The sequence below is a fragment of the Erithacus rubecula genome (assembly GCF_903797595.1).
Source record: "Erithacus rubecula genome assembly, chromosome: 2".
NCBI lineage: Eukaryota > Metazoa > Chordata > Aves > Passeriformes > Muscicapidae > Erithacus > Erithacus rubecula.
In genome coordinates this window covers 53,264,742-53,276,806 of record NC_136685.1, presented here as the reverse complement: position 1 = coordinate 53,276,806, position 12,065 = coordinate 53,264,742, and the positions used below count along the sequence as shown (strand labels likewise).

At 37.4% G+C, this 12,065-nt stretch overlaps 1 protein-coding gene across 1 annotated transcript in view; it reads left to right on the top strand.

Annotated features, from left to right (window-relative positions):
• Positions 1–11,832, top strand: part of MOXD1 (monooxygenase DBH like 1) — a 47,413-nt gene extending 35,581 nt beyond the window's left edge. Inside the window, exons 8-12 of the mRNA XM_079297576.1 lie at positions 847–1,038; positions 3,658–3,717; positions 5,462–5,604; positions 8,053–8,221; positions 10,910–11,832. Coding sequence (XP_079153702.1) covers positions 847–1,038; positions 3,658–3,717; positions 5,462–5,604; positions 8,053–8,221; positions 10,910–11,074 — 729 coding nt within the window. The 3' untranslated portion in view covers positions 11,075–11,832. The remainder of the gene's footprint in view (positions 1–846; positions 1,039–3,657; positions 3,718–5,461; positions 5,605–8,052; positions 8,222–10,909) is intronic.
• The last annotated feature ends 233 nt before the right edge of the window (positions 11,833–12,065 follow it).

Genomic DNA, 12,065 nt, shown 5'->3' with positions numbered 1-12,065 from the left:
AAAATCTGTAGAGACTGTATAATGGGAGATTCTCATATAGTTTGTCATTTATAGAGAAAGGTTGAGCTAATATTATGGTTTAAATGAAGGCCAAATTACAAAATTTAGAATTGTTGGTGGTGGTGTTAAATGTTGTGTATTGTCTTGACATTTTTCCACCCTAAAACTCTTGAGTAATCCATTATCATGATTTCTGACCCTAGGGCTGTTATTGAAAGGTATTGTGATTACAGATTATTTCTACTTTGAGCTCTGAACAAGAATTAAAGTTGAGCATACTCAAAGCAAAATTTAGCTCAATAGATGTCAGCTATAATGGGAGTAATGTCAGATTTGTGTAAATTTGGAAAAGTTAATTTGCAAATTTTTTGACCTGGAAAAAGGTTTTAGGTGTAAATATACCAGTTCACTTAAAGATGGAAAGCAGAGGTTGTTACAACTACAACCTCTCAATTTAAAGTGAATCTCTTGGCATCATTCATAACTGCATAGAAATTGCTTTCCACAATAAACATCCACATTCATTGGTATCAGCCATTATCACCAAAATAATGTGCAGGTTTTAGTATTATTCCCTTGAAAGTCTTAAAACTATTGAAAATTATTTGCAGTCCCGTTGGTTTTAATTTTAAAAATATGTGTATTAGGAGTAGAAACGTATTTTTGTTATAAAAAATAATCACAGAAAAAACCCTGAATTGCACTTACAGTTTTGGTTTTGCTCCAGACTGCATTTTTCAGTAAACTGAGTGAATTCAAAACGCATTAGCAAATGCATTTTCACTCTGTTTGTAGATGGCATTACACTCCATTACTTTGGGTTTGGTGTTGGTTTCTCTTGGCCAGGCTCTAGGTGCTGAGAGACCTGCAGGGATTCAAGTATTTGCTGTTCTTCTCCACGCTCACCTTGCTGGCAGAGCCATCAGGATGCGCCACTTCCACCACGGCGAGGAGCAGGAGCTGCTTGCTTATGATGATGAGTTTGACTTCAACTTCCAGGAGTTTCAGTACCTGAAAGAGGAAAGAACCATCTTGCCAGTACGACACTCTTAATTCCTCTCGTGAAAGTGTTTAAGAGATTATGTGCCTTACATTTTCTCACCTTTAGGATTAAACTTGCTACAGAATTTCTAAGCATAAGATCATAGAATTCTTGAATGTTCTGTAACTTTTCCACTTATCACAGGGTCACTAACGGATTAAATTTTCAGTCTCAGGAGTCACCACAGATCTGGCTTGGTTCACCAAACTGAGCTATTCTTGGCATATGTTTGATATCCATAATAACTTAATTTGCACTTTACTATCACAAATATCTGAACAAAGCTGATTAGCAAATCCCTTGTGTGCCTGACTATACCATCTTCATGCATCCAGAAAGATGAATAATGGAAATTTCATCCCTATGGCTTTACAGAGCTGTGGGTCCAAGTAACATATTTTCAGTATTTGCACACAGCAAGTATCCAACCTTCAAAACATGTTTAAAAATCAGTCAAATCTTCTGTTTGTTTCACACTTTTTCTTTTTGGGAGCAAAACTCCACGCTCATGTTTCACATGATGTTTCACTAGTAAAGAAAATCTTTTGAAAGAACAAATCATACAACACTCTACTGTATTCCTGAAAATAATGCAGCATAACTTGCAGAAATATTCCAACTACAAATATGAAGCAGTAACTATGCATAGGTGTTGCATGAAAAAGTGGGTCACTCATTTAAAAATAATTTACTCTTCTTTTTTTTTCCACCCAGTATCTTTTTAAAATTTTGGCATGATGACAGAAATTTTAGTCTGCAAAGTCTGGGTGCTCCAAGCCTGCCCAGCAAAGCAGCTTGTCCTGGTGCACATGAACAAGCATGTTATTAAATTGCCAGATGCAAAATGTCAGAAAATGGAATTTGTTTACGACTGGAACCACCAAGGGAGACAGATCTGAAAAGACAATTGAAATGACAGAACTATTATGATCAGGAGCCCCATAATTTAAACTTTAGGGGCTTCCCTTCAAGCATCTTTCTTATGTCTCTTCTCCCACACTGTGAAACTTTGATATTTTTACTTTAAAGACAAAAAGCAAAAATGCTAACTTTATAGTTTAATTTCTACAGCAAAACTTGGATGTTCAAGTGCAGCATTTACTCTTTGAAGTCAAATTGCTTGTAGTCTAGGGGCTTCAAAGACATACCTGTGTTACCCCCCCTTCAGGAAAGAAGGTTGAAGGTTTTAGGAAGAGGGCTGGCAGAAGATGACAGGTTTGCAGAGAAAGCCTGTAATATTTTTAGGAAAAAACATGCAATTATAGCAAAAGGCCTCTTAAAATTCATGAACATAAAGGAATAGACAACAGAAAAACTATAAAGGGTATTTAATAGTAACAGCAGCTTGACAAAAAAGCCAGGTCAAGTAGAAGATGGAATTATTTCTCTGAAGAGAACCATTTTTTATTCCTTTTATTGATTTCATCTTATGCAAAACTACCAGTACAGCTTTACATACATCATCTGTGTAATTCAGAGAACAGTTTAATAATTAATAGTGTGATTTTGTAAGTTCTTGTTATTCTCTCTTTCTATAAGCTCTCCCAAGACTATCCTTCTTTCAGCTTGTGGAGTCGAGGTTATTTTTTTACTGCACATAGTAGCACTTTCTTCTCCATTTGGAAGCAGCAGATCAAGTCTCACAGAAGGAACAATTTTAGTGAATGTTATCCAGTATGTAAGATAGGAGAGCCAGAGATCTCACTGGCAGGAATAGAGTATTCCCACTGGAAGCAGTGATACTGTGCCAGCTCACGCTACTTGAGAAACTTCTGTCTCCATGTTGCTGACATGAGGCTGACACACCTTCTTCCAGCAGTCTGGAGCACAGATTGTGCTAGCCTTGATCTGGAGAAACAGCCTGTAGGAAAGGAGACATTCTCAGCCTTTGAAGGGTGATCTGGTTTTTTTTTTAGGGAAGTATAATTGTTGATAAGGGAAGATGATGATGATACAAAAAAAATCCACTTGATTATCATGGAGATTTTTTGATTTGTACTTGATTAGGTACAGTGGGGGGAAAGTATTACCAAACAGTAGATCAGTTTGTCAAGACACCAAAAAGCTATTTGTATGTGCTTGAGAAGGTAAGTATTCATTCTTTCCCATACATATCTGTCAATGTAGTGAAGTCTTTGCCTGCCACTCCTCTACTCCCAGGCTTGGCAGAGATATAGTTGTTTTTGTGATGTGGAAAGCCTTATTTTCCTCATTTGCCAAATATTTCTATTGAAGTTGGCAGTGTAAATTAGCCTGGTAAAGTAGCGCTGGATGAGTTTTGGAGCAAGAATCATTTGCATACATTGTCTACTATATAATTTTCCAGAAAACTGGATGATAACTGGGTACCTTCACTGCTACTTTAAAAGAAATCCAGACAACACTCTTAATAAGACTCTGTTTAAAGCCATGGGGGATCCCTGAGGATCTGGGATAATATATATGTTAAGTGCCAAGGCCTTAACATATGGCAATTACCTAATCCTTCACTCCTTCAAAAAGTCATATCCACTGCTCCAATATTTATTTCTTAAATGCTTGCTGTCATCTGTGGTTACCTGAAGTTGGTGTTGATAAACTTCAGAACTGTGAACTTCCTAAATTTCACATTTCAGGGGGATAATTTAGTCACAGAATGCCACTACAACACTGTGGACCGAATTCGCATGACATGGGTAAGCAATATTTTGGTGGATCAAAGTAAGTACACAGATAATATTGGAGACTCAAACTTTTTGATAAAACACTATTTTAAAAAGTGAATATATTTGCTAATGCATGTGTACACATAATTATTTATTGTCTTTCTTTTCATAGATTCCTAGGTTTTAAAGTCATCTTAACTACTGTGATTTAGTCTGATCACTTGCATGAGGCATTCATGTGACTAGTTTATAAAAATAAGCAGGTCAGCTCATAAAAAATCCTTAGAAGTCAAAATTTTCTAGCATAAGGAGTGCTTTCCTCACAACACGTATTAATGCACAAATTCTGCATCCTCCAATGAGTTATTTTTATGAACTTGTTATACATTTTTCCCTGAAGTTGTAATTGCCAGTTCTTATGTATTGATTTTAGATAAGCTGTGCCCAGGATGTTTCTCAATTCTCTAGTTTTGTGCCTAACATAGAATCCAGGCAGAATGAAGGTCCTTTGGGCTGGAAGAAGTGTTGAGAAGCCACCCCTCCCTAGGGAGGGTGTCCAGCTCTGGTTTGGCACAGGCAGTGCACAGTCTCCCAGAAGCAGATTGACAGGTTAACAGAGGCCAGGCACTACCCATTGCAATGCAGTCACTGGGTTTTGGACATGAAGTAAATTTGGTTGCTTGGACATGAACTGGACTGTGCCAGTTGGCTGGGACAACACTGAGTGATGCCAAACCCATCATGTCCATGGGAGGGATAGAGCTGCCTGTGCCAGGATCTGATTGCACCTCCTGGGGAGCAGCTGGATCCAGAGCTCTGGGAAGTGAGACCTGAGCAAGTCGGTTTTGCAGGGAAGAACTGTTCCTGGCATCCAGAGAGGAAAGGGATACTTCTCTCTGAGTAATGGCCTGCATGTAGGCACATGCAGCAGTTATTTAATGAAAAGAAAAAGAGCAAGAATGAGGGCTTTTGAGATTTTGTCCTGTTTTCCTGTATGGTGACCACACTAACTCTTGGCTCATGCGTTTTGTTTTCCCCATTCCTATTCCTGTGGTTCTGTGAGACTTGTGGAACTGTTCCCACCCAGGACTTAGGAACATGCAGTTTATAATCTTGTTCATGTTTACCAAGATTAATTTTAAGTTAGTTGTTTGCCTCATGGTTCTCAATGGAAGTCTGTTTGAGAGTGTGTTTCTTCTGTTAGCTAGAAATGTTATTCTAATTATTGATTTTATAATGCATGCTCATTTTTTCTTGAGTCAACATTATCTGTTAACATAAATAATTATTTTCCTTCTTGCTCTTTATTGGCATATGTACTTACAACCTGAGTTCATATAGATTCATATTCCATCCCAGCCTCCATTTCACTAGGCAAAGCTCATTTAATTTCTTATTAAACAGATTAGTTCTCCTAAAAGATTTTTTTCTTCATCTGTTTTACTTTTCTGAAACATGGTAAATCTAAGTACCTCAGGGGAAATTGGAAGCAAACCTGAACTTTTAGATAGTACACTTCAATATAATATGAGCCTTATTTTATTCACAGTTTTTCTTTCTGATACCTTTTAAATTAGAAGCTATTGCCTGGGCTTCCAGAGTATTTTGTAATTAATTATGTAATAACCTCTTGCTACTTGATAACCTCATGTACAAGATAAACTTGTCGAATTGGGCCTCCTGATACACATTTCATTAGCATACAAATAGTAATCAGTGATTTAATCTGTGGGATTCCAGTGTTACTCTGATGAAAGAAAAATCCCATTTTCAGGGTGGTCTGAGCACCAGGAATGAAATGTGCCTGTCATATCTGCTCTACTACCCGAGAATCAACCTCACCCGCTGTGCGAGTATTCCAGATATAATGGAGCAGCTCCAGTTCATTGGTGTTAAGGAAATCTATAGACCAGTCAGGTATGTAAAATGTTTATTTTACATGTTTATCTGCTTCTGGCTGTGGGATTCTTGGATCATTTTTATACAGCTTTCCTTTCTTTCTGGTGAAAAGAAAAGAAACGTGGTCACTCACGCCTTTTTTTGGTCAATATACTGTGCTGCTATTTCTCCTGTCAAATTATTTTGCATCTACTTCCCTTCTAATAGAAAAGAAATTTCCTCTTTTAAGAAAATAATACTGTTCACATTGTTTTGTTTGTTTCGTTTTTCTTTTAACCATACACATCTGTAAAAAGATTATACATCAATATATTAAATCTATCAATTAATTAAAATATGTCAGTGTTTCATATATAGAGAAATAAATTTGAAAAGAGTTTTTGAGCATGGTTGTTGAATTTCCCTGCATAGATTTTTGACAGGAATTCTGAGAACAAAAATGTGTTCCTTATAGTACTTTAAATTGAATCATCTCAACAGCAGATTTTAAATAGTGAGAAAAGTCAAGCAGAAAGTTCCCAAATGAATGAAATGCAGAAAAAAAATCAAACTATAAAAAGTTGAATAGACATTTCATGGTGAAAGGTGGATTACATCTATTTTGTTAGTTGCACTAATCTGAGGTACTTATAAGATTTTAAAATCAAATTGATAGACAAATAGTGTGTCATCAAAAATTATGAAGTTGTCTTTGCTTATACAGTTTATCTTAACAAACCATATAAAGCTATTATTTCAAAATATTTGACATACAGGCTTAGTGGTCTGCATTCTGAAACTTACATTCAAGGAAGAAGAGTTTGAAGAAGTTACAGTGCAATCAATGTCACATAATTTTCCACACTATTTCCATTTACAACCTCTTTCAATACAGGCAGAACAGAGTCTCTAAATTAGTCCTATCTAAAAGAGTCTTTCTGAGCTTAGGAAGAAAATATTCTAACAAATGTATGCTCTCTTGAGTGTTCATTCATGATAACAGTACTTAAGGAAAAAATGCACATTTGGCCTAGGGAAATAAAGATGTTCTGAATAGAGTAAGTATGCAGACTGTCTGCCACAAATGGAACAGTAATTAGAAGAGGAGATTATTAATGCCTCTAGTATTTATGACCTAATCCACAATTCTTGTTTCATTAAACTCTGTCAGCCTGAGGATATGTGACCTGATCCTCATCTCTCTTGTGTCAGTCTAACACTAGAATTGCTTCACTGAGTCTTCCAAAGTCTCTTTTGACTTACTAGGGGTAGGATCAAGGCATTGTGCCTCACTTTAAAACATGTTTTCCTCTCTCTGGTGGCAAAGACAATGGTTTAAATCATGAGGAGCAGAGATGAAAGTGATCGAGCCACAGTAGTTGCCCAAGCACCAAAACACTTGGTTAAAATTACAGCCCCTATGCCTAAATGTTGAGCAGAGCAGAACTCTGGCATAGGCAATTTCCCCAAAGCTAGTGGGAGGCAGCCTACTGCAGGATAACACAGATCTGTCTAAAGTGTTCTGGAAAGACTGCTCATGCTCCAATCACAGTATTAATTAGGTTACTTGATAAAATTTTAGATACTTTTGTTCTTCTGCTAGCTGTATCGACTTTGTGCTTGTAAAAGTTTGATTCCTTCATTATGTTGTTTCCATTCAGCAAAGCCAAACAAGGAGAAAGCAGGAACAATGGAAAAGGTTTGGGTTTTTTTGTTTTTGTTTTTGTTTTATTTTTCTTTGTGACTTTTTTTTTTTTTTTAGTTTTTTACTAAATGAAAGTCATGAAATCTCATTCTTTCGCTTTCCATGTTTTTGGCTGGTGGGAAATGAAATTGTCCCCATTTGTTCACAGGAAGGATTCCCACAGTTGGGCAGATACATCTTCCAGAGCAGTGAACCAGGTCTCTAAGTTACCTCTGGCCAAAAGAGCCCTTGCAGCTAGCTTGTAGGAATATGCCTAAGGGAATGTCCACAACACCAGTTATTATCTGGTCCCAGCCTGTGCATCACAGAGCAACTCCTGTGCTAGGCTCATTTTGACCTGAGCATGGCAGAACCATCTGGAAGCAGCTTTCTAATGGCAAAGATTTCTTGGCAAACTGGCCTGCTAAACCTAGGAGAGGGTGTGGCTTTCTTTTGTTTCTGTTATTTTGAGAAGTTACAGCAGAAGATCTGCTTTGTATTGCTTGTGTGTTCAGTTTGTAGATCAGAGAAGAGCAACGTGATTCTTGAAGTCCTTAATTTCTAAAAGCATCTGGCAGCAAGTACTAACCTGCTGACAGCCTTTCATAAGTCTGTCAAAATCAAGGAAACTGCATCAGTTTTCAGTAGAAAAGAACTTGGTTGAGAATGTGAGCTAGGCATAGTATACATAGTAGTATTACGTTTATTTTTCTGACAATATTATCCAAAAGTTTTCCTCATTCATTTCAGCTTGATAGTTTTTACCTATGTTTTAAAATCTAATTGTTTATTTTTTTCTTTAGGACTTGGCCTTTCATTATCAAGAGTCCTAAGCAATATAAAAACCTGTCTTTTATGGATGCAATGAACAAATTCAAATGGTCCAGATCAGAAGGTCTCTCCTATAATCAACTTGTGCTTAAACTACCTGTGAACGTGAGATGTTCAAAAACAGATAATGCAGAATGGTCGGTAAGTCTGTGTGTTGTAAAGGGGGTAAGGATGCCATGAAACAGATTTGATTTTCTGTGTTTCAATCCATATGAATAAATATCTGATTATATGTCTTCAGGATGTTTACACAGCTATATTTTATTTGCATACAATAACAAATGATGGGAATGCTTTACCAGTGCTTTCACCTAATTTGAGTTCTAGAAGCATTTAAAAAGAATAGAAAAGTTGGAGACTCAATCAGCACTTGGGATCAGCAACAGGAGGATGGAGTCTTTAAGTGGGTCTTGGACAGATCAGAGAACAACCACGTGTGTCCAGGTTAAGTGACCAGGCAGGCAAGCTGTTCTACCTTGACTGCCTCCATGGTCAGAGATTTATGCTAGGGTCTTGCAACAGATGATTCAAAATCCCTGAATCAGATCTCCACTCTGAGACACCTTCTAGGGAAAGCTTATTGACTCCATAATGAAGCCTCAAGAATCTACCTTCTTAACTTGGGCTTCCAGACACACTGAAGTTGTATGAATACTCTTCCATTAAGTCTTGATTTTTAATGGTGCTGGAATTATCTATAGTACTGGGCCAGAAAAATAAAGTTGGATAGTCTGCTCCCTTTGTGCAACTTAGTAAGATTTTATCTTCCATGGTTTTACTTTCCCTATTGTCTTGATGAAAAAACTTGCAAGATAAAAATATAATTCCCCAATAAATTATCATTTATTCTAGATATCTGTTGGTATTTTACCAGAATATTGCTGAGAAAAGTTGTCATCTTTAATGTTGATATGAGTTTATAAAGAATGGCTAGTGCATATCATATCATGCCTGAAATGGATGCTTAAAAATATGTATTTGTCTTTGAACTCCTTTACAGACTCCAAATTCAAGGCTCTTACTTTTTTAAGATTCTCTGCTCAGAATGAGAGGCAGACCATTGTACTGGCTTATTTCCAATTGTAATTTCAGTCCACTGTAGCAGAGCTGCTGTGAGATACTACTGATGAAGAACTTCCTAGGAAAGGAAGTTCTGCCTCTTTCTCCTCCCCCAAGAAAATAGCCCATGCTTCCTCATAGTGTCACACAGTTCTTTCAGGTGGTGAAGAAATTGCCCCTCCTGCAGCAGCGTTCTTGGGCTTTTCAAACATTGGTCAGACTGTTCTGCCCATTGGATGCCAAAGGAATACTGTGTGCTATAAGTAACTGAAGAGATTCTGGTTTTTTCTAGTGTTATTTCTTCCATTGTAGACCTCTTGTCAGGAGTAGTGGTAATCAGACAGTATATGTGACTGTTCACCAGTTTTGGCTAAACTTCTTGACGTTTACAGCTGCTGGCTAGTAGCAGTTGCATAGACACCCACACACTGATTATTTGTCAGAGGACAAGTTAAGGTGATGAAAAGCACGGAAATTTTGTCAAGAGAGGATTGGCTGCAGTTTTTTTTAATGGTATACTTTCTGGAAAATGCTGTTCCTCCTTGTCTTACAGGATGAAGGAACAATACATACAACTTAAAGAATGTAGTCAAAGAATGAGCTCACTGGAACTGGGAATTCTTAGCTCTTCCTTAAACATAGTTTCCTTTTTCAAATGACATGGGCATATTCTTCAAAGCTAAGATTAGGCCTTTTTTTCCTTTCCCTTCCCTTATTAGTGATATTACACTTGAATGATCACCCTCATCCAAATCAGGAACAGATTTAACCTGAATGGACAAACAATCCCTGAATTGTTACAAGACAAAAAAATTGAAGCAGAGGAACAGAGTTGAAAATACCTCCATCCTTCTATAGAGTTGGCCCCTACTTCACTTTTAGTTTTGTGCTGTGTTTGCTCGGATTAAGCCAATAGTTAGTTGAGATTTCTTTCTACAGTACAGAATAATGGCAACATAGATGAAATCCCCAAAGCAAGCATATGATGTACAGGTGGGCATTCAAACTTTCAAAACTGTGCCCAAGAGCATACTTTCTGAAGAGCTTATTTTCTTTAACATGTAGGGAGTAAATTTAGGAAAAGCAAGCTGAGCAGTGTACACAAATATCTCTAATTTCACGTCAAAACTGTAACAAACATGTAGTTACATCAAATACCAGAGTTCTATGGGAAGAGTGAAAAATGGTCAGTATATAGCAATATGACATTGCTGTATGTGACCTTGCTTGAACAGGGACATGGGACCAGATGATCTCCAGGGATCCCTTCCAACCACAACCATTCTGTGTCTCCATGGAACAACGTGTACACAGCTTTAGCTGTTTTGTACGTGCAAGTGTGAGCCCTGCACACAGAAATTAATGTATTCAAATATCATCCTCTATCCCCACAGCAGAGTGGCACTGCCAACTTTCATTATTATTTGACAGAAAGACACAAAAACAACCAAACCTGCCAAACAACCCCACAAAGCAAAATAAGGTTATTCAAATCAACCAACCAAGGTCTAGCCATGCTTTACTGGAGAGGATGCCAGTGTGTACTGCTGCTCTCGAGCTGGGAATGTTGGATATGTACACTGGCTGATCATTTGGCATGCAGTATCCTCATATTTTTACTGAGCTTGATGTTTCCATAGTGGGAGTCACAGCCCAAGTACAGAACTATCAATAGATTATCAGGCAAGCTGCCAATTATCTTAAGAGCAAAAAGAGTTTTATAATCTTATGTGACAAAATGCTGATAATTTTTTGTTATTTTAATTTCAGATCCAAGGCATGACAGCTTTGCCTCCTGAAATAGAGCGACCATACAAGACAGAGCCAGTAATATGCAGTTCATCTTCCTGTTTAAATTGCTGTTCATTGCTTTTCCTGTTGTGTATTGTGTACATCACAGCCAGTACCATAGGAAACACTGCACCCTTTGTATAATAATTTTTATTCATCTGTGTTCTGTATGCCATGCAAGTTCTGATGTGTTTGCACTGTTGCTATTGTAGATTTATTTTTTTACTTATTAATAAACTAAATTTGCCCAATCAAAACAAATGTGTACATCCTCTGGCAACTGTGGGGTTTTTGGTTTTCAATGTAAAATATGTATGAAACACAGTAGGTGCACTGACACATTGCATATTGAGATCTTCTCCTGTATGGTTTTCTTATACTTTGTCCTGCCTCTTTCACGTGGTGCTGATGCCTTAAGTTGTAGCTTTCATATTTTCCAGATTCTGTACTGCATTAGTATGTAACTCTGAACTTCATATAAAGTGCTAGCAAGTTCTCTTCACAGTTTAGTAAGACAAAACAATCCTTTTTCAGCCTGAGAACCGAGGACACCATTGCAACTTTGAACCAGAAAGCATAAACAACAGTGAATTGAGGAGAACAAACTGGGAGGATGGGACTTCATCACCTGAAGCTGTAATTGGACAATTAACCCCAATAAGTAAATGGACCAAAACTTATAAAAGTGTGAAAACTCATGACACATCGTCCATCTTGGGTGTAGCCACAGCCAGGCTCTTGTACTGCCCCAGGTGTATAATTTGAAGACCTTTTAGTAAATACCTACTTTATTCCTTTAACTCTGTCAAGCCTCTGTTCGAGGCAATCAAGGCATCAGTGCTTTCAAAGTCATCTATGTATATGGGAAAAATTAATAAACTAAAAGCAACTTAGTTAACCACATTCAGCCTGGTCTGTGTTGCATTATTGGTTCTAGATATCTGCAGGTAATGAAGTTACTGCTATATGGACAGGTCTTTCAAACATGTATTTGGGCATGTCTGGCTGATGTGTGCCATAAAGCTATGGGAAGGATTCATTCAGTGGGGACATTTCTGGGAGCAGCACACTGCAAAACCATCTCAGCTTCTGAGACATGGGAGCTGTGGGTGTTAAAGGGATGAAAATACAGGCA